The sequence below is a fragment of the Sciurus carolinensis genome, chromosome 17 (genome assembly GCF_902686445.1).
Source record: "Sciurus carolinensis chromosome 17, mSciCar1.2, whole genome shotgun sequence".
In the NCBI taxonomy this organism is placed as follows: domain Eukaryota; kingdom Metazoa; phylum Chordata; class Mammalia; order Rodentia; family Sciuridae; genus Sciurus; species Sciurus carolinensis.
The window spans coordinates 31101860-31125712 of NC_062229.1; the positions used below are offsets into that span (position 1 = coordinate 31101860).

Genomic DNA, 23853 nt, shown 5'->3' on the forward strand with positions numbered 1-23853 from the left:
TTTTAAAAATGTCATCATAAATAAATAAATAAAATAAAATGTCATCATATAGGAATTGTTTTGTACTTCTTTTGTACACTGTGACATCTACAATAGTTTTAAATATTTAGTAAGTGCTCAGCAAGGAAAATGCTTCAAAAATCATTTAATTTTTTAAATCCTGTTTCTTGGCCTCAAATGGAAATAGTAATACCTGTTTAGGATATCTCATGAGGTTTTTCTTGCAACCCATGAAATACAGTATTTGAAAGCTATAAGGTGCTACACAAAATGAACTAAATTGTTATTTTATTAAGTAATATCGCTAAGATTGTATAAAACTAGTAATAGAAAAGGAAGAGCTTTTCTGGGATGACCTGCCTGTCCAGAAGTTTTCCACGGGCCCAAATTGTTTCTCTTCTCTCTTTTTTTTTTTTCCTGATGCTGGGGATGATAGAGCCCAGGACCTCTCAGCTAGACAAGTGCTCCACCACTGAGCTACAACCCCAACCTTCCACTGTCCCAAGTTGGATTTAATTTCTGATGTTGTCTGTACTGAGTATTACATAGTAATTGAAACAACAACAACAAAAAAAGAGTAGTAGTAGCAGTAGAATGATCTCGTGCCATCTTTGGTTGAGAAGATCTAGAAGATCTTTGAAGATCTATATTGACAGTTGCCAGTAATACCTTAAAACACCATTTGGACATTAGAACTGCAGTGATGATAAAGGAATCCTGTAAATTGTAAATTAATTCTGTTAAAGCAAAACAAAAATTTTAACCTATATATTAATACTGGAATTTGATTTTTGGATGTGGATACTGGGTATTGAACCACATTTCTAGATCTATTTTGTATTTTATTTAGAGACAGGGTTTCACAGAGTTGCTTAGCACCTCACTTTTGCTGATTCTGGCTGTGAACTTGGAATTCTCCTGTGTCAGCCTCCCAAGCCACTGGGATTACAGAAGTGCCCCACTGTGCCTGGCAATAGAATTTGAGAAGCCCAATTTGAATACTCATCATTTACCATTTATTTATTGTCTGTAAAGATAGAGACAAAGTGAATAAAAGTCTTATTATTTTCTACTTTATAACTAAAGAAACTGAGGTTCAAAGCTTAAAAAACCTGGCTAAGTTCACATGATGATGATAGCAAACATATTTGAGTATATTAACCTCAAACATGTCTAAGATAGGTAGCAGTGTTATTTCATAGATGAGGGAAGTAAATCATATGAGAGGCAGAGTCAGGTTTTTCTGACTCAAGTCTGTTCTATTCTGCTTAGTATATTGATTTTAATTTTAGTTCAAAAGTAGAACATCTCTTCTTAAATAGCATAAAACATTCTGGAAAGCAATATTTTTGTTTTTATGCCAAGACCTTACTTTTAGAGGAATATAGATTTGATTTATAAAAAGAAAAAAATTTGGTTAGAAATCTCTAAATTTTGTCTGTGTATATGTATATATATATACACACACACACACACACACACACACACACACATACATACATACATACATGTATGTATATGTGCAGCAGGGATTGAACCCAGGGTACATAACCACTGAGTCACATCCCCAGACCTTTTTATTTTTTATTTTGAGACAGAGTCTTGCTAAATTGCTTAGGGCCTTACTAAGCTGCTGAGGCTGGCCTTGAATTTGTGAGCCTCCTGCCTCAGCCTCCTGAGCTGCTGGGATTACAGGAGTGTGCCACCACGCCAGCTATCCAAATATTTTAATAAAGTTTTAAATTGCAAGTATGCAAGTATAGTACATATATACTTAGCAAATATGTAAAAGGAGGGAAGGTGACTTTTAATAAAACAAGTTTAAAATAATTGGCTTTTTAGGGGGTTGGGGAAACAAGCAAGTAAGTTCCCACTAATCTTGAAGAAATGTCAGGAATATAAAGAATGCCAGAATTAGCTAATACTCTAATTTTATAATGAATTATCATGTTTTCTCTTTTTTTGTAGAAAGAAATATACATACATTTCTTTTACATATAAATGTTAATATAACTGAAACAACATTCTCATGAAATAGTTCTTGATTGTGTGGAATGTACTCTCATTTTCTTTTCTATTATTTTTGTTAATGCAACTTTCTAAATTGATTTCATGACCCATAAATAGGTTACAACTCAGAATTTGAGGTGTACTGGGCTATGCAGAGAGGTATTGAGACTTTATTCAGGTAGTGACAGTTGTAGAGGAAAGGAAGATATAGGTTTCTTAGATGAAAATTTTGTTTATAGTTAAATGAACTGTCCATGAGAGCAGAGGCTTTATTTATTTGATATGAGTGAATGAATACAATAACATTACTTGGGGGACTGACTGAATTGTGTGAAATGGAGGAAAACTGCCTACTCTTTAGTAATTAGAAAACTGGAGTGTAAATGCTAGAAATCAAGATGACTGGGTTTCGCAAAGGAATTAAAAGTCATTATTAAAGTAAGAAGGAGGCTTAGGTGGAGAACTCAAAAGTTCTAACAGAAAACCTTACATAATGGACTTTCAAGAAAGCAGTTTCATTAGTAGGGGTAGAATTTATCCCTACTAAAAGTTGTTGAGGAAGCTGCTGGGAAATTCGAGTCAGAATGAATATATCACTCCTGCAAAGCATTTCTGTATTTATTTTTCCTTTTGAAAGAAGAAAAAGTTTAATTTTAGTGGGAGTTAGGGTTGAGGAAGATTGTCACTCCTCCTTTAAATGAGTGGAGGGAAAGAAAAGGAATATTTAAGGCCTTCTTCATGTTTAAATTTTATGGTTCTTTGATAGTTTCCTGTTGGAGAACCCTTTGTAGTAACCCCTTTTCAAGTTAAAGCTGAAAATTCTTGGCTTTACGTGTAAAACCTTCCACAGTTTATCCCGTCTTTGCACTGTTGTCAGTCTCCTGTGTAATTCTTTTTCCCCTTACCTCCCTGTCACTAAGTCACTAAGTTCTCTTGTTTAAAGTAGCTCTTTATTATTACCTCTTGAGTCCTTCCCACTCCTTTTTTTTTTTTTTTTTTTTTTCGTAGTGCAGGGAATAGAACAAGGCCTTATGCTTACTAGATAAATGTTCCACCACTGGGCTACATCCCCAGACACTTATTTTTTAAACCTTTTATTTTGAGAAAACTTTAACAAAAAAGTTGCAGTTGTAGTACAGAGTTCCCATGTGCTTTGCATCCAGCTTTCTCTAATATTAACATAACTGTAGTATAGTTAACAGAACTGAGAAATTAGCTGTTTTATCATTCCTCCATCATCTCTAACCTAGATGGTGGCAATAATAGCCTGAAAAGTCTTTGCCTCTAGTCTTGCCTTCATTTACTTCCTGTGTTGTAGCAAGAGTGATTTATGAAAATATAAATATGGTTAAACTTTTTATGCCTTTCCCTAGCTGTTAGGATGAAGCTGACTTCTTTAACATACTTACAAGGTCCTTTATGTTCTGGTTCCAGGTAATTAAACGATCAAAAACCTTAAAAACCTACTTATCTTTCCTATTATAAGGAATCTAAAACTTAAAAGTCTTCGCTGATGATGACTCCTATTTTTTCTTAATATGATTCTCCACTGAACTTATATAATATCTAGTATTTCTCTCTCAAAATTATATTTACTATTCTGTGCTTTAACTATTATCTGACTTCACCAGACTCTTCATTTTGTGAGGATTCAACATTGTGGTCAATTAACTAGCACAGTGCCTGTCATGCAGACGGGATAGTAGGCACATAATAAATATCTGTAGAAATCTTTCATTGTCTACCATAGGCAGATTTATTTATTGTGTTTTAAGTGTATCCTACATATTTCCTTTTATTTAAAAATCACTTTACCTTGTACCTTATACTGTTATCCTTTCCCCATAGTCTGTAGAGGTGAACCTGGTTCTCACCTCCTCTATAAAGACTTCTTTGGTCACATTTGCCTACTGTAACTGTTCTTTCCTATGAATTCTTGTAACATTTAATATATTTATTACTCATTTGGCACATATGTGCTATCCTTTCAGTTCCCTCTTTTATGTACATATCTTATCTCTTCAAATCCTGTGTAACTATGTCAATAGGCAAGTGCTTACTTCAGTTCCTTCTTCCTTTTCTTTCATATTTACTTAGCTTTTAGTGTAGAAGACCATGCAGGTGAATTTGGGGTTTGCACAATGTATACGACAAGGTCTTTGACATAAATGAGTTTATATTCAAGTAGAAGTTGAGAAGATGAAAACTGGCTTTTGTTTGAGCACTTCTTATGAATCAGGAATTATGAGCAACTTTTACACAGTTGATCTTATTGAACAGATACCAAGGACATAGTGCAAGGACATGAATAAGTGAGAAGCTATATAAAGTGCTGTCGGATTTTATTCACTCAGCAAATATTTATTAAAGGTGTGTTGTGTGCTGGGTGCAATGATGAGTTCCAAGAATAATCTTAGTTTTCACTGAACTTACAGTTTTGTGGGGCATGCAGAATATAAATAGGCAGTTATAGTATAGGATAATCAGTTCTACAGGGCTTGGGAATCCACTGTTAACATATTTGCCTTCATGTGGCTCTCAGTCTAGGAGTGAGAGATGAATAAGCACACAGTGTGTTATCTAGTTCATTATATGGGGTGATGAAATGAGAGACACTGTGTTGGAAGCTAAGAAACTGGGCACCTAACAAACTTGGGAGGAATTGATATCTAGATTGAGATTAGAAGGAAGAAGTAGCTCAGGTAAAGATGATGGAGTAACTGTATTTCAGACATAGGGAGCAATAGAGTAAAAAGTCCAGAGTTAGAAGAAGCATGGCAAACTTCCAAGTTTTCTGTGGCTGGATCATCGTACTGGGGTCAGAGCTGGGTAGGAATGAAACCAGAGTGTTAAACAGGGTCCTGATCATACTCAGGGCTTTCTAAGGCATTTTATCATACCAACTCTAATTTAAATTCATAAACTAAGGTAGAGTAAGCTTAGATATCTGGCTCAGGTTTCTACTCTGGTTTTGGTGTATAACCTTGTCCTTTTTCAGGATGTTTCTCTTTAGGGTGAGAATTGGTAATCATTTCACAAAAATGGAGTAAAACAATATTTTAACAAGACAAAAACAAAAATATTCTACCTAAACAAAAACCCCTACTCTCTATTTATCAGTAATTACTCTCTGTGGCTATAAAACCGTATTTCCCAAAATGGTTCTTTAAGGACACCTTGAATTAAAAATGTGTGTCCCAGTAGAGGACTCTTGTGGTGTTGTACCAGGGTGTGATATATAGTGTGTGTTTCTGGTTTCAAGGATGACTAATGTAGTGAATGAAAATCGGGTGGGGATGAATTGTCAGAAAGCAAGTAGTTTTTTTGGCTTAACCATTCTTGAAGAGATCAGGGCTGTGGAGGTTCTGAAAACGTGGTGACAGTCTTGGGCTCCCTGTCTGTATTTGCTAACTTGCAGTGTTTGTTTTAAGCTTGCATATAATGAATTATCATGTTTTCTGTTTGTAGAAAGAAATTCAAGCCATGAGTCAATGCCATCATCCTAATATTGTGTCTTACTACACATCTTTTGTGGTAAAAGATGAGCTGTGGCTAGTCATGAAGCTGCTAAGTGGAGGTGAGTAGCATGCAGTAAAATGTTCTGTTCCATAGGTTGAAAAGTTAATAAAATTTCCTTTTTTTTCTGTTGTACTGGGGATTGAACCCAGGGCCTTGTGCTTGCAAGACAAGCATTCTACCAACTGAGCTATATCCCCAGCCCCCCCAATTTCCTTCTTTTTATCCTGATTTGATTTTATGGACATTTGCTTTTGAAGAGATACTGAGAATGTTAAAGAGGATACTGTTAAAGAGGATAGTATATGAGCTGAGACAGATTTCACACATTGCATTGGGTTGTTATGCCTTTTAAATCTTTCTTAATTTAGGATGACTCCCTTCCCTTTCCTGCTTTCCATGCCATAAATTTACTGAAGAGTCTGATTCAGTTATCTTGTAGAAGTTTCCACATTCTGGATTTATTTGATTATTTCTTCTTGTTGATGTTTAATTTGATCTAGATTTATTTCTTGAAAATTAGATCTAAATACTTAATTAAATTCAAGTTAAGTATTTTTGGGCAGAATACTTTGTAGATGATGCTGGACACTTGATATTGCATTGGTCAGGAAATATTTGCTGCCTGGTTGTATCTTTAATAGTGATTTTAATTTTGTTAGCTTAAGATTATGACAGTCAGACCTCTCCCTGGGAAAGTTAACTTTTTTCCCTTTGTATCCAGCAAGTAATCTCTGAATTGATACTTTGGCACTATGAGTATCTAGCCCCCATGTCTTTTAAATTGACTTTAGCATCCATTAATAATTCTTGTTTGCATCAGTTAGTTCACCAAGGGTTATAAAATGTAGTTTTTCTTATTGTGTCATTTCTTTTGCAATTATAAATTGTCATTCTTTTGTGAAGAACTTTGCCTTACCAACTGACATTCTTTACTTAATCTGTACTGTAGTTTTAACTGAAAAGGAGAGTTTTATAAACCAATTTTCAGAGTAAAAGTTGCTCAAAAATCACTTCCAATGGTAGCAAATGAGAGGGTGTTTTCCCCCCTTTTTTCTAGTTGTGTAGGGCCTTCATTTTTTTGCATATCATTATGACTGGAGGTTTTTTATGTCGGCAGTGTCTTTCAGTCAGTTATACTTGGTTCTCTTTGCTGTTTGGGTTGTCCAGATTCTGTCAGTGAAAATCCTTTATGATCCCTCTTGTATTCTTTTGACATGAGCCCATTGATCTTTGGTTACATTCTTCCTTTTTGATTGAAGATTTCTTAGGTTCACATTTATATTATTTTTTTCCAGACCCAGAATCGGCTAATACTCTAAGCAGCTCTGATATTTTTTCTAGGGAATGATATTTAGAAAGCATAACTTAAGTATGCTCATTGATACTACCATGTTGGTGCTTCTAGAACTTGGAAATATAATATACATTGTAAATAATGTACATTACAAATAATAATTTGACATTTATATTTCCAATTCAAAGTTTTAGACTTCTAAAACTTCTTTAATATTATACTTGAATCTCTTCTCTTACACAAAAAATCTTGGTCTGCAACATTAACATAATCATGTGTGTCGTGTGCTTTAAATAAGTTTTGCAGACAGACACACACACACAACAAACACATGCTGTTATTTCTACTTTATCCTTACAATAAAATATAAATATTGCTAATTGCAAACAGGGGATTTGGGCATGAATAGATTGAAAATTTTGTTAACATTACCTGAAGGTCCATGCCATATGATAAATTAGTCATTTTGCCAGGGCCCAAATTTGAAATATGTGGCAAGATTGGTGGACTTATTGGTGATGGAGCCATTCCAGACTTCCCACCTCTGGCTGCTTGGTTTTATTTTGTAAGGGAGTAGGATTTTTTATTTTAGAATGTAGAGTTACAGAAAAAAGAATCCATATTTATTTAGTTTGCAATTTTAACATTGTCCCTCACTGAATACCGTCCTTCTCCAGAGAAGCTGTAAAGGAAAAAGGATAGGTTTTTGGATAAATTCCACCTTTCCTACTTAGTTGTATGTCATTGGGAAAACTGTTTCAACTCTTAGAACCTTTTAACTTGTCTGTTAAATGAGGATACCTTTCTGCATTTTAGTGTATTGGTGGAGGAGTAAATAAGATGATGAATGTAAAGCATCTACTACTGTGCTGACGTGTAAGAGTTGCACAAGAAATTTTATTCATTAGTAATAATGTTCCCTTGCTATATTTTGATGCTTTTCAGTGTAGCCAGAATCACCTTTTTGTTTCAATCCCATTAGTGACACACTGGAGAAACTGGATTGCTTTGTTAAAGGCCCTGTTCATATGATGGTTGGAAGCCTTGCTAACACCAACCACCTTTCAAGATGGTGGTCAAGCTTGGTTCTTTCTGTATGGACAGATATGGGAACATTAGGTAATACTGTATCTTTCCTTATTGATCACCTGTGGTATAATTTATTTGTAATTTACAAAAATGTATAATACAGAGTTTTTAATGTTTTGCAGAAAAATTCTCTGATATGGGAATAAATTGTCTACATAATTCTCTTGTATGCTAACCCATCTTTTCTGCTACTTTTAAGCAGATTGACTCTTATTTATTTTTTCTTTTAAAAGATTCCTATTCTTCTGTTAATGAGTATATGTTCTGATCACAGAAGGGGCAGGACATGTAGATGAGTGAAATGTCTTTTAAATGTAGCTCTTTGTCCCTTCTGGTCTTTGATTTCCTGAGATAGTGTCTTGTTTTTCCAACTTTATACTGAGAAATTACCTGGAGGATAATTTCCAAACATGTCCCAGTCATAACTGTTACAATCATCACATTTTTAAGAGTCAACATATTCTTTACATCTAAACTTCTTAAATATTAAAATTTTTGCATTTTTTGGGGGGAAATGAAAATCTTGCTTGTGTTAGTATTAAGCGAATAAACATTTGAACTGAAGAGATATATTAAACAATATTTAGAAAACAAAAGCTAGATCTAAGTATAACTTAAAATTTTTTTAAATTGAGGAAATTATTACATGAGTATTTATAGTACAACTAAAATACCATTCATCAAATATTTATTGAACACCAGTACATTGGTGAATTAAAATGGATAGTTCCTTGCTCTCATGGACCTTACAGCTGATAATAAACAATAACTAAATAATTATAAGTGTGTAGAGTGCCATGAAGAAGTACCAAGTGCCATGGGAACACGTTACAGGAGAACCTAACCTTATTGACAGAGAATGGATGCACTGGCATTAACAGAGGCTTCCCTTAAGAGGTGACATCCAGCTGAGATTTAAAGAGTAAGCAGTAATTAGCCAGGTGAAATGAGGGATGGAGGTTGTATCAGGGGAAGGATGGGAGAAGCGATCCACATAGAGAACACTCTGAAGAGGAATGGAACAAAGATGGAGTGTGGGGGTACCTCAAGAATCTGGGTATCTGGGTGTCACAGCCAGAGGAGGAGTTGGGAAAACTTTTGGGGGAATAATTTAAAAAAATATAAATTACCAGAAAACGGAAATATGTATATATCTTCTACATGAGCTTCTTCAGCCAAAGTATTTAAAACAAAAGCATATTTTTGATTTAGCAACATTGTACTAATGTAGAATTTAATAAACTAAATATATCATAAAATGAATAGTAACAGACACTCTTAAATCAGCAACCAGGTGGACATCATGGTTAAAATAAGTTTTGTTAGCTAGATATGGTAGCACATTGCCTGTCATCCTAGCTACTTGGGAGGATGAGTCAGGAGGATCACAAGTTTGAGTCCAAACTTGGCAACTTAGTGAAACTCTCAAAATAAAATACAAAAGGGGTATGTAGCTCAGTGGTAGAGTACTCCTGGATTCAATCCCCAGTAACATAAAAACAAAACAAAAAGAGTTTCATTAAGTATGTCAATATTGTAATTATTTTATAATGCTTCCTTATAACAGTAATATTCTTATATTGTGCTAGTTAAAACCTGATGGTGAATGTTGGAATTTGTTAATACTCTAATGACTCTTTAGAAATTAGAAGCACGTTTTGTCTAAATAACTGTTTACACAATTTATAAGCACCAAACTGTCTTGCGAGTTTGTTTAGAAATCCAAGTAATTAAGGAAACTTCTGAGAGGACTAGAAAGAAGTACCTGTAGTAATTAAAGGTTTAAGTATAGAAATGAAGAAATCTAGTTTAAGTGCACTGCCCTAGAGAGTGAGGTATTTTGTTGTTTAGGAATCCCCTCAGTTTTTTCATTTTCTTTTTTGGTACGAGGGATTGAACTCAGAGATACTCAACCACTGAACCACGTCTCCAGCCCTATTTTGTATTTTATTCAGGATCTCCCTGAATTGCTTAGCACTTTGCTTTTGCTGAGGCTGACTTTGAACTTGGAATCCTCCAATCTCAGCCTCCCAAGCTGCTGGGATTACAGGCATGCACCACCACACCCTGCAGTTTGTTATTTTCTAAGAGATAATGAGTGTGAGTACTTCCTTGGTCTAAACAGGACACAGGTAACATATCAGATATTTTTAGACCAGTTTTAAAGAGACAGTCAACAGTGGAGGGTTTTTAAACTTTTGCAGCTTCTAGGGACCTGAAATGGAATACCTGACCATGCCAATTTTGGCCCCTTTGAAACCTGCATGACTCAGGAAGACATAGCCTAGTGGCTAAAGATTGATTAAAACTTCATAGTAGAAGCATTTGTAAATAAATCAAATGAGTTGATTTTGTATTCAAAGAGTGTCGTGTCCCGTCCCCCGCACCCCTCTGCTTTACTGGGTAGTGAAACCAGGGTACTCTACCACTGGGCTCCTTCCCAGCCATTTTAGTTTTTTGAATTTAGAGACAGGGTCTCGCTAAGTTGCCCAGGCTGGCCTTAAACTTGCAGTCCTCTTCCCTTAGGCTCCCATGCAGCTGGGAGTACAGGCTTGGGCCACTTTGCCTGGCAGAGTGCCTTTTCATAAAAGTAAATGAGGAAATTAATGTGTTGACTGAGTGATTAGAGTTGTATTGTCAGTTTAACAAGAATCTTAAACCAGCCACTCCTTCACTACTTTGTCAATATTATTTTATCACAATGATTTTTCTTGGACCAGTTAAAGTTTTGCAAATTTTTTTTGGGGGGGCGAGGGAGCTGGTTACTGGGAATTGAACTCAGGGATGCTTCATGACTAAGCCACATCCCCAGCCCTTTTTATTATTTTGAGACAGGGTCTTTCTGAGTTGCTTAGGACTTTGCTAAGTTGCTGAGGCTGGCCTTGAACTTGTGATCCTCCTGTCTCAGCCTCCCTGGTCCCTGGGATTACAGGTGCATGCCACCATGTCCAGCATTGCACTGTTTTTTAAATGTTCTGTGCCACAGGTTATGAAGATGTAGAATACATTTTTTGGGGGGAATAGATGATCTGTGTTTTAACTTTTTGCTTTATGTTACAGAATTTGTACCAGATCCTTTTATTTTTCTATTTGTTTTATTTGCCTTTATTTTGAGAAATGGTTAAATTTTAATGGACAACTTTTATCAAAGTAGCATAGGTTGTTAAAATGTCTGAAAATGCAACCTCTTGGGCTCAGATATCTTGAATGACAGTATTTAGAGTTTGCATCTTTTACTACCTTGGCAAGCAATTCCTTCATGTGCTAGAGTTCAAGAACTGTTTATCCTAGCAGAATATTTTTTTTCCAGATTGTGCTTGAGGATACAATATTGTATACACTATTATAACTTTCCCTTTTGTTCCTACTTTTTTTTAGTTATTAATCAAGTTATCAGTGATAATCTGCAGTCTCCTTTTGCTTTAGCATGCTTTACCTTCAATTTTCTCTTAGTTAACACTTAAATTGTATGGTTTTGATGTTTGAGGAGCGAGGATTATAAGCATCATCATTGAGTTAAATGCTTTGTAAGCATCTTTTGATGCCAAGGAAATCAAATGGATAAGAAGGATGGGGGAGACTCTAGAAATAATATCAGTCAGTTAAGGATGAAGGTCTGCCACTTGTAAAATTTATTGTTGGGAGGAGACTGAAACAGAAAAGAAATAGTTACACCAAGGAAGGGACGGTTTCTTCTGTAAGCCTTGTTCAGATGCCTGATATGGACATAGACTGGGATGTTCATTGTTCTGCTTTCCCCATTGATTATTGGATGGTGTGAAATTAGTTTTAAAGTCTGTAATTTTGAAAAGGAGCTCCTACTTTACACTCTTTCAAAATATAGAACTAATAATTTTGATGCGCTCTAAGGTTTTTGTGGCTTCTTTTCTTTGAGCTATCAGTCTGGAAGTTCCCTGAAAGTACCCAGTCATGTCAACTATCTCTTGTCATATTCTGTGGCACCCAGTTCTAGATCTTGAATATAATAACTGCTTACTTTTTTTTTTTGGTACCAGGGATTGAACCCGGGGTGCTTAACCACTGAGCCACATCCCAAGCCCTTTTTATGTTTTTTTTTGAGACAGAGTCTTACTGAGTTGCTGAAGCTGTCTTTGAACTTGCAATCTCCTGTCTCAGCCTCCTGAGCTGCTAGGATTACAGGTTTTTGCCATCACTCCTGGCTGCTGTTTAATTCTTTAAAAACTCTGTTAATTACCCCCCACCCCTCCCACCCCTCTTTTCCCTCTATACAGTCCCTCCTTCCTCCATTCTTGCCCCCCCTCCCCCACTCCCCATTAGGTGTCATCATCCGCTTATCAGTGAGATCATTCGCCTTTTGGATTTTTGAGATTGGCTTATCTCACTTAGCATGATATTCTCCAATTTCATCCATTTGCCTGCAAATGCCATAATTTTATTATTCTTTATAGCTGAGTAATATTCCATTGTATATATATATACCACAGTTTCTTTATCCATTCATCAATTGAAGGGCATCTAGGTTGGTTCCACAGTCTGGCTATTGTGAATTGAGCAGCTATGAACATTGATGTGGCTGTATCTCTGTAGTATGCTGATTTTAAGTCCTTTGGGTATAGGCCGAGGAGTGAGATAGCTGGATCAAATGGTGGTTCCATTCCAAGTTTTCTAAGGAATCTCCACACTGCTTTCCATAGTGGCTGCACTAATTTGCAGCCCCACCAGCAATGTATGAGTGTACCTTTTTCCCCACATCCTCTCCAACACCTATTGTTGCTAGTATTCTTGATAATCACCATTCTAATTGGAGTGAAAAACTGTTAATTTTAAATTCCTAGTAGGAACGTTTTCCTTGGCATTTCCTATGTTAGATATTGTTAAAGTTACAAACATGCAACTTGATCAGTGATTATATAAATGTCTTCTTGCTAAGCAGTATTTACAGTGGTTGAAATTCTCAAAAGAATGAAATATGTGACCCATTGGTGTAATCATTTTGCTTTAGGGATTAATGTGTGATTGATTAAATTGTGTGTGATTGATTTAACTAAAGTGAACCAAATTTCTCTCTTAGGCCTCGCTGTTTCCTTATCACAAACTTGTGAATCCCAGCAATAAAGAGGGGAAAGAACTAGTTTAATAATATGCTAGGAAGTGCTCTCTAAGCTGGATGCACAGTGCCTGCCTGTGATCCCAGTGACTCAGGAGGCTGAGGCAGGAGAATTGCAAATTCGAGAGCAGCCTCAGCAACTTAGTGAGACCCTGTTTCAAAAGGAAAATAAAAAGGACTGGGGTAAAGTGCCTCTGGGTTTAATCCCTGGTACCAAAAAAACTAGAAAAGGAAATGCTATCTAGAATTTGGAGCCTCTGTGGTTCATCATCTTGAGAAAATAAACTTCTCTTCTGTGGCTTTCACAGGGGAGGAGAGATATGAAAAATCCTACTCTTTTATTTGAATTTTCAGTCAGTTTTAGGACTCAGGATATAGCTCAGTGGTATGGTGCTTGCCTAGCATGTTTGAGGCCCTGGGTTTGTTCCCCAGCACTATGAAGAAAACCAAAGACAAAAATAGTTTCCTAGTTTTCAGTTCTTTCCTTCACTCCCTCTCACATCTTATGTGGTACTTGTGTGTAGGTCTGGCCTTTCTGGAGCCAGAACTCCAGAAAGATCACTTTTTCTTAAATGTATACCTCCTCTGCAGGCACTGAAAATAAAATTTCTTCGCTTTGTTTAGTCAGTTACTTTTTATTTTTCTTGCTTTCTTTCTTCCATAATATTTTGCCATCTCTCTCCCGCCAGCCTCATGATGTTTTAAAAATCTCTTTCCCGTTCTTTGTTCATCCTGGATTTATGCACTTTTAAAAAAAAATCTAGTTTATCAAGCTACTAGATTTTAAGTGGGAGCTAAAGTGAACTTATATTTAGTCCTTCATGAATTCTGGGAATTGAGCTCAGGGTGCCCTACTACTGAGCTATACCCAGGCCCAGTTCTTTGTACTTTTGAGGATCTTACCTAGACCACTTCTTTCCATGTATTTGGAATTATATATTTTTTTCTTTTTAAGTGAGTGAAATAAAATCATCCAATAGGGTAAGTTGTCATCAGGATTAAGAAGTGATTTTTAGTCTTGATTATTGAGGTTTTGTATCAAAAAATGAATATTGAATCTTTCTGGTATAGTATGTCTTCTGTTTCATAGTTCTTGGCATAGTTTCTAATACTAACGATTGTTTTGTTTTGTTTCTATGATCTTTATAAGCCAGTATATTCCAGAAACCTTAGGAAGTTCTGGCATGCCTTTTTTTTTTTTTTAATATACTTATCAGTTTTTGTAGTCAGTATTTTGTGATTTTAATTACTATCTTTTCCCTTCATACCCCCTCATTCTTTAATAGGAGCATTATTTTCTGTCCTCGGAAGAATAGGATTGATAAGACATCTGGGGTATTATTTAAAGAGAACTTCCATTGTTATTCTTTTCATGTTTGTCTTTACCTATTTTATTTTTATAATTTGTTAACCTGAAAACTTAAGTGTTTAAGTTACTTTGTATACAAGTCTGATCTTTATTTTCGCTGGAGATCAATAGCTTTAGACATACAACACTGCATACTCCAGTCTGGTATTGGAGGTTTATATTGGTTTGTGAAATATTACTGATGGGCATGGTTTACCTGGGAAGTCTACAGATGTGGCTGAAAGTCTTTCCCTACTTCTAAATTCACATTAGAGGTTTAAAGATGCTGGTCCTAATGTACTGTTTGGATGTTAGGCAGCTACTTTGTGTTTTAGAATGAAATTGGAAATAAATGATTACTTCTAAATGTCTCTATTTCCTCATATTTACTATTTTTTCCTTTCTTTCCTACATAAGTAATTTTATGAAAAGGTTTAAATGTGTTTTGATTCCATAATGGATCTGACTTATACTGAACAAGTTAAGTTTTCATGAACTGTGTTTTCTGTTTTCAGGTTCTGTTTTGGATATTATTAAGCATATTGTAGCAAAGGGGGAACACAAAAGTGGAGTCCTGGATGAACCTACCATTGCTACCATCCTTCGAGAAGTATTAGAAGGGTTGGAATACCTGCATAAAAATGGGCAGATTCACAGGTACGCAAAAGGCGATACTCTTGTCCTTTGGATAGTTGAAGTGCTGTATCATCTCATAGAGGCCAGTCTCATTCTTTTACGGAGTTACTCATAGCTCTAAGTGTTGTCAAGGCTCTTTGTACCACTAGCTTCAGTACATTGTGGTTAGACCTTTAATTATATAGCTAGTAAGTATTAAGAAAGTTACAAGTACTTTAATAAAATCAGAAAACATAAAACCAGGAAAAATTAATAATTTCTTACTGGGAGGCAGTTACTGATAACATTTGGAACATTGTTTTCCATTTTCTTTTATGTGCTTAAAATTACCTAAGGTAATACTGGGCATATAATTTTGTCTGTTACTTTTCTTGTTTTGTTTTCTATTTTCAGTATTTTCCCCAAATGATGAAAAGTTCTTTGTAAAATAAATTTTTTTTATTAAAACTTTTTTTCCCTTTTCAAATAAATATCATAAACTGATTCTTGTGCTGCTAAGTGATTAGTGAGAGCTGGATTCTGGGTACGGGGATCTTTGAGCACTCTCCCAGGCCCATTATGTGGGTTGCCATATGGTGCAGGTGGAGCTCTCATTCAATCCCACTTGCCTTTACCTGTGGAAATGGAAGTTTTTCTCCTTGGACCAATTTTTGGTATTGTGTGGGGTGTTGGGACACACTGGGCCTACTGCTGTCCTTTGCTATTGGCCTGAGTTGTCCTCTGCTGTCAAATAGAGGGCTGTGAGATGCTAGCTATACCTATTGGTGTGACTGATGAGGGTGGTATGGACCTACCTGCTGCCCTTGGGGTGGGGCAGGATATAAAGTTCCCTGATTTGGTCTTCATTGGTTCTGGAATAGTGGGCCCTCTTGCAACTAGAATTATGGAGTCTAGGGTGAGGCCTCCTGCCTAGTACTCTGCTATGCTGCCCCTTTACTGCTCCTTTGAACAGAGAAAGCATGGTTGGGGCTTTTTTTGACCTATGTTTATTGAGAGTTTCAGGACCCTTAAGTACCCAGTTGAGGATGTAGACGATTAAAAGAAAGCTTAGGAAACTTAATGACCTGTTGCTTTTCAAATCCTAAGTCATTAGATACTCTGCCTTTCTCTTTTCACTTGAGTTCTTTTGTGATTGTTGAATTATGTCTGGGAATTTTACTTGTACATAAAGAGAAGGAACAGGGAAAACTAAATTTATATTATTTTGTTTGGAATTGGAACAAGTCCCTAGATTTGGGATGTCACCATAATTTTTTTTAAATCTATTTCAGTCACGATTTAAGAATCATGAATTTGAGTATGATATGACAGGTTCTTACACGTTATATGAGTCCATTTTCTGAATATATTCTGTTTATATTTTCAACATTGTAATGAACATCTTCCTCTGTGATTTTTATTTTTAAATCTGGCTTTCTATAAAGAGTCAAGGCATCAAAGGGAAAACATTTTATAAAAAGATATTGCCACATTCTTTTCAGAAACATACAGATTTATTCCCCTATTAGCAGTTTATGCGAATGGTAGATTCATTGGACCTTTGCTAACCTTGCCTATTAAAATTTCAATTTGCTAATTTTGATGAAGGAGGAATAGTATTAATTTTGATATCCTGGATTATTAGCTTAAACATAGATTTGTGTGGAGTAGTTCATGTTTCTTCTTGTGAAATGTTTGTGACTTTTGCCTGCTTTTATTTGGGGATTTCATGGCTGCTTTGATTATCCTGAACTTTTTATGTATTTAGAATGGCCTTTTCTCAGTTTTCATCTTAGTTTTGCTAAAAGATGTGCTATTTGGGTCTTGGTCAACTTGTAGAATAACAGGGCAAGAGGGAATGAGGTTGTCAGAATGTGATTAAGATCTGGAAAACCGGGCTGGGGATATAGCTCAGTTGGTAGAGTGCTGGCCTTGCAAGCACAAAGCACCACAAAAAAAAAAAAAAAAAAAAAAAAAAAAAAAAAAAAAAAGAAAGAAAGAAAGAAAAAGAAAAAAAAAGATCTGGAAAACGGATGGGTTGATAGAAAATCAAAATGGATTGATGGATTGGAGGTGCACTTACTTCCATACATACACACATCATTGAAGTCAAAGAGTAGTAATAGTGGAGTAGTTGAATGGTTACCTAGAAAAATAGGAGGTTATGGTTAGAGAGTGGTAATTTTGTAGTTGACTGTTTTGATAAAAAGATTAAAAACTGAGGAAGTAGATGACTAAGGGGGAGGAGGAAGTCTGTAGAGGTGGCATCGGTGAACTGAGAGGGCATTGCATGATCATCTATGTGATTGTTGAAGTTCTTAGAATAATGGCAAGATGATTTGGAAAGCAGACCTTTAATGAACTGAATGATGGCAGCAACAAAGAGGGAGAGAAAATGGTTAAAGGTGAATGGCAACGTCTGAAGGGAATTTTTCTTTTTAAACTGAATGTTTAATCCATTTGTGGGATTGAAAGGAATCACAAAAGGATTAGAATTCTATAATAGACGTTTATGTTAAAGATGTTGCTTTTATTTTCAAAGAAGTTTCCCCTATTTCCCTATCATTTCTGTCTTCCTCAGAGCAAAGAATAGTAATTACTACTTTCATAGATAAGCTGCTTCATTGTGTTGGACAGTAATTATATCTTTATGTTTTGCATCATCATTTGTACTATTTCACAGTGAAATTGTACTCCACTCAGAGTAGAGCCTAAAGAAATTTGAACAAATAGTAGTCAGATTCATATGAATGAATGATAAAGACCTAAGGATTTTTAAGTGCTGATTTAGTAACAAAATGTCTTCTGGCACAGCCCTTATATTTACTCATATTATTAAAGCTACAGCAATAGAAATGGTAACCATTTTAAGGAAAAAAGAACTCAGGGACAAGGTCATTAAGTAAAATACATTTTAAATATTAATACCATGTATTTCCTGATTAGTATCAAGTAAATATCTAATTATCCTGAGTTCATATCTCAGAAAAAAATATCAGAAACAATGAAAGTGTTTTGCTTCATATTATCAGGTTCATTTTTAAAACAATTGCGATCCTTTGGGAAAATTGTTGTAGTTTTTCTTTTTATCAAAGGTTTGTTGGTCTTCTTGTTGGTAATCCTTTTATGTCTGCACCCTTTCATTCTACTTAGCCTTCATTTTTATGGTTGGATACTTGTATAGCTTTTCTAGTTCATATGTGACTAACAAAAAGGAAATTGGAAGGTAGTTATGTATGGCTCCTCTAATTTTTTTTGTAGATCTAGAGCAGGATTGGAGTGATGATACAGGGTGTACACTACTCTCTCAGACTTGAGCTTCTAAACTGAGAGTGAGATTGGCTACAAAGCGTAGAGGAGACCAGAAAAGAGCCATGCTTGGCTAGGTTTCCATGGCCAGGAGCTGGCAGGAACCTGCTGAGCAGTTGGGAAAGTGCCGTGGTAGCTGGGAGTTCAGAACACATCTTTATCTTAAACACCCTGCCTGCTGACTGCCTGGGGCTACTCCAGCCCTGCCCACCTACAACCTGAGTCCAAATGGCAATCTGATTGATCGTAAATATAATATGAATAAAATAAAATTATATATAAAATAAGAGGAAGGAAAAACAAATGGTATTGTTTTTCTTTCTCACCTGCCATTTTCCTTATTCTGCTGCCATTTTCCTTACTCTGTCTCCCATTTTGAGGACAACTTTTGAATTTCCGTTATGATATAAAAGCTCACTAACTGAATGCTTGCTAGGGGCCTGATAAAAACAAACTTCTGATACCCATTGTAGCTAAATGTATGCTACTGGCAGTAGTTTGTAGGAGAAAACCAGTCTTGGTTAGACACCCCAGTGCATTTTTCAGTGAACAAACCAGGGCAGTAAAGGATTTCTCCTTGTCCTAGCTTGTAAGTTTTCCTTACTTCCTCCCCAAATGCTTTTCTTGTGCTTCCAAAACTCTCACTCAGGAGATTTTAAACCTTTATTTTATTTATTTATTTATTTATATGTAGCGCTGAGGATCGAACCCAGGGCCTCACACATGCTAGGCAAGTGCTTTACCACTGATCTACAACCCCAGCCCTGTGTTGCTATTATTATTCTCAATTTGCAATGGAAGAAAATGAGCCTTATTAGGTTAGGGATTTGCTTAAGCTTACAAAAATGGGTCTATAAAGAAGTTTTTCAGTGACTTATAAACTAATTTTGAGGACCATTCTGAGTGGGAATTTCAAAGATATTTTTGGCAGTGATTTATGTCAAATAATGTTCTTTAAATGGCAGCCTCTTAGGTAACTGTTACAAGGGCTGATGCTCATTTAACTAATTGAGAACTGACACACTGAACAAAATAGATGTTGTAGTCATACAAAGTAAAGCTGTCTGGACTTCTTTGTTCCTGAACTTAATATCAGTTTTATTCTTTTTCTAACACTTTTATCCATTTTATTCTTTCTCTAAAAATATAACCTTCATTCTCTGTGTAGGTTAGCATTTCTTATGCATATCAGTTTTCCCTCTGAAAAGCTTCTTTTAACATTTCTTAAGCAAGGAAGATACTAAGTTCCTTAATTAACAGTTCCTTGATTCTTGTCTAAGAAAGTTTTAATTTCACTTTTGAAAGATAATTTCACCAGATAATAAATTGTAGGTTGGTGGGGCTTTTCTCTCAACATTTTCAATATTTCACTTCCACTGTTTCTTGCATGCATGATTTCTTGAAGAGAAGGTGGATGTAATTCTTTTTTGCTCTCCTATAATAAAGTGTTTTCTTTGGCTTATTTTAAGATTTTTGTCCCCCCTTGCTGTCTTTGGTTTCCCTAGAGACTTCTTAAATAAGGTCCAAGACATGAAGATCTTTCACTTATAATCCCTTAAATTTTCATAGAACTATTTGGACAGATTCAGAATGCTCAATTATCTGGCAGATAAGGAAAACCCCAGTCTCCACTGTAACTACCCAAAAGAAGACCTAGCACTCTGTTGAACCCATTGGGTGTTACAGAATGTACCTCACTTGGGTATGCTACTGATCCTTCATATCAGCTAACTTGCAAATTAGCATCCTTTGTTGGGGGGTCAAAAGTATCAGGTTGCATCTTGGAAGCTGTCGAGCAAGCTGTGACAGTTTCTGTTTGGGGGTTCTATAGCTCTAATGATCCCTTTGAATTATAATTCTCTGTGATTGGAGGTATGCTATTGGGACATACATATTCAGGATTGTTATTTTCCTGATAAATTTTTCCTTTTGTTATTATATAATGATCCCTTTTACTCCTAAAAATGTGCTTATATTAAAGACAATCATATTTCATTTTAACATAGTTATACCAACTTGCTTTTGTTAAGTATATCTTTCATTGTGCTCAGTCTTCCCTGTGTCCTGGCTTCCTTAAAGGTTTCACTTGTAGTTCCTAACCTTAAGTTAGCCCAGTGCTATGTTTAGGTGTAAATTTGAAAATGAGCCCCCTATCCATTTGGGTAGGGTCTTTGTTCTCTCTCTCTCAAGACTCACTGTTCTGCCTCTTAAATGTCTCTCTCATTTTTTAACCTTGAGTACTTATTTGTTTCATGTTCATCTACTTGGTAATTTTTTCCCTCATTTATTCAGGATTTCTTTGTATCAGTGAAGGGTGTTTTGGGGCAGGAGCCTGGGAAGTAGTAATGAAGGTCTCTGCTTTCTGTGCAGTTGTGCTATGTTTGGAATGGGAATTTTCTATCTCATACCCCACCCCCATGCCCCCACCCACTCACCCACCATGGCTGTTGAATCCAGGAGAGCTCTACCATGAGCTCTATCACCACCCCTATCTCTCTCTTTTTTTTTTTATATTGAGGCAGGGTCTCAAAAACAGCAGGGTCTTCTTGCTAACTTGCCCAGGCTGGACTTGAACTTAGGATCCTCTTGCCTCAGCCTCCTGGTTTGTGGGGATTACGGCTGTGCACCATGCCTAGCTTCTGTCTCACACTTTAAATCAGAGATTCAACCTTTCAAACACTGTGGAATCACCTGGAAAGCTTTACAATGTATTGCTGCTTGGTCCGCTGCCAGAAATTTGTTTAATTGATCTGGAATAAAGCCATGGCACTGAGGCTTTTAAAAGCTCCCCTGGTAATTATAACAAGCAGCCAAGGCAGAGAACTACTACTTAGACTTTAGCAGTGACCACTCTGAAATACACCAGGACTTATACAGGTTTAGGAGAAAATTGTATTTGGTCATAGAGATGGATATTTTTAGTAGGTTTTGCTACTTCTTATGTTTAAGGTCCAGTTGTTACTGTAGGTGGATTTGTGTGTTAGCCCGCTGGATCAGGTCACATCATTTCTTCCATTTCTGCTGTTTTCCCCTGACTCTGTAGGCTTTAGAGATTTTGATTAGGATAAACATGTCTCTAAATTAGACTTTTCTCTCTTTCTACCTATCCAAATATTTTTCCCATTATTTAACTCTAACAGAAATGTTGCATATTTTAGGATGCTTAAATGTAGTGTATTTCCAACTTTGGTTTTGATTCATTACTTTTCTTGACCTTTTTTCAAGTTTTCCATAAACTGTGCCTATTGATGAGTAATAAAAATGTTATGAGCACAAACTCATGTTCTGTACTTATGAGAAAGCCAAACATTTCTGTGATATTCTTTTTAATTTTAGGAGGAATGTGTAACTTTTGGGCAGCAGTGACATGTGAGAAATGACAGTAAGCAGTGAAAAACAAAACTCACTATTCCTGCTAAATAAGAGTAGGTGGAGGATTCAACTGTTGGGACTGCTGAGTTGCTTGATAATTATTTATGATGAAATAAAAAATTCTTTAGCCTGAGGCCTTAGATTGGTTTCCAGATATATAGTTACAGATCTTTTTCCTTGAAAGTTCCATTATCCTGTGTGTGAGTATAGACTGTGGTGTATTTGATTATACAGTGGGTCATGATTTTCCTTAGCTTTTACTCCCAGAGACTGTTCTGCAGATTGCACTTTTGATTTAAAAGGGAAACATAACTGATTATATGGAGAATTAATCAGGAAAAATAGACAAAGTGCAAGCTCTCCTGAAAAAATGGATTACTGTGTTTTTACTTATGAAAGACAGAGACCTAGAAAACATTTGAATAGGTAATACATATACATGACTTAAAACATTCAAATAGCTAAAAAATGGTGTATGGTAAAAAGCAAATCTTTTCAGCCTCATCTGTGCTGAGTTATGTTGATACCATATACCTTGACATGATGTGATAAAAATGACACTCATAGGTTTCCTTCCAAATCCATAACACCGGAAAAACAACATATAAATTCATTAGAAGAGTATTTGACCAAAAATTTGACTGTTGCTTCCCAGAACTGCCAAGAACATCAAAAACAGGGTAAACACAGGTATTCATTAGTTATACATAGTATTTCATGGTATGGATGAGATGTGCCACAGCTTAATTGGTTTCTTACTGATGCAGTGTTTAGGTTGCTCCCATCCTATGAAGTGTATTAGGTCAAGCGAGGATGGGGGTTTGGGCATCAGGGAGGGTAAAATCTAGGGTTTGGTTTTTTTTTTTTTTATGTTGTTTAGTTGACATTTTTTATTTACTTATTTCATTGATAATCCACTTCTTTTCAGAAGAGTATTTGAGTCAGGTAGTCTCCTGCATAGTTACTTAAATATGTTTGATGAATATCTGGGAGGTGCCAAATAAGATATAGGTCCAGATGTAGTTCACGGTGAAATGGGGAGGCAGACCTGGATATATAATAATACAATAATACAGCCTGCTGTAAAAACAGAGGAGGGAGTGGCTAATCTATACTCCTCCCCCAAACCCCAGCTTTTGATGAGCTCAGAAAAGGGAGTTGGAAGTTAGTGGTTGACTCAGTTGGATGGTCTTTGTCACTAAGGGAAGGGAATGTCCTGAATTCGTTCCTGTTTGTAGTAACTAAAGTCAAGAGACTCTAGGTTCATGGAGCAAAAGCAAGTCAGCCTCCAGTGTACTGAATCAGCCACTGGGAAAACACTTCTAACTTGCTTGGTTTCTGAGCAGTATACAACACTCAAGAACACAATTTCCGGCATTATATACTGTGGCATGATGCTGCTGCACACAGTTGTGAAACTGTTTTATTGTTTGCTAGAGAATGATTATCTAAAGATGGAGGAAAAAAGAACATGGACAGGAGGAGATGACATATGTTTCTCTGACTCCTTTCCTGACAGACAAAGCCTTCCTCCATGAGCTGGCCTTGCTTTTCTTTCTTATCTAGCCTTAAGCACTGCCTTTCTTTTGTTTATTTAGTTATATTTGTTCTAATTGCAAAATGACTTCATGAGTACATTCCTAGAAGATATGTGAACAATATTCCCCTTAACTTCAACCCCACTCATCCCCACGGAAGAAACCATTAAAGGGTGTGTATGCATCTGTGTGTATATGTGTGTGTAGGTACTGTCCTATTTGACTTGTTCATTTAAAATGTGTGTTAGAAGGCATTTCATGTCACAATCTGTTGATAGATATTGTTTCATGGATGTAGCATAATTAATTTAACCTTTCCACTATAGTTGGCTGTTAGGTTATTGCCGTTTTTTTTTTTTTGTTAGTTATTACAAACAGTGCTGCAGTGGAATCCTTGTGTATACTGTCCAACTTTTTCTAGGTTATCAGGAAATGGATTTGCTGCTTTTAGGATTTAGGGATTTTTAATTTTGTTAGATTCTACAGATACATTGGAATACCAAAGAAAACAAGCTGTAGACTTAAGTGGATAGTATAATATCAGGGGAAATGTCCAGGTAAACTGTGGGTAATGTATTTGTTAATTGGACTAATAACAGTTGACAACTTTGGAGAGAATACTAGACTTAAGAATAATGGTCAAAGAACTTTGACTTTCTTAGTGATGTTT

General features: G+C 35.9%; 1 protein-coding gene across 4 annotated transcripts in view; it reads left to right on the top strand.

Annotated features, from left to right (window-relative positions):
- The window catches only part of Oxsr1 (oxidative stress responsive kinase 1), a 110071-nt gene that overhangs the window by 23115 nt on the left and 63103 nt on the right, over positions 1 to 23853 (top strand). For 3 of the 4 annotated variants that reach the window (XR_007105784.1, XM_047531203.1, XM_047531201.1), the window contains exons 3-4: positions 5479 to 5587; positions 14865 to 15006. Coding sequence is in view for 3 of the 4 variants with exons in the window: in XM_047531203.1 (XP_047387159.1) it covers positions 5479 to 5587; positions 14865 to 15006 (251 nt within the window). In the remaining variant the exon portion in view is untranslated. Of the gene's footprint in view, positions 1 to 5478; positions 5588 to 7827; positions 7943 to 14864; positions 15007 to 23853 lie in introns of those variants that run through there. The other variant, XM_047531202.1, reaches the window with a different exon arrangement.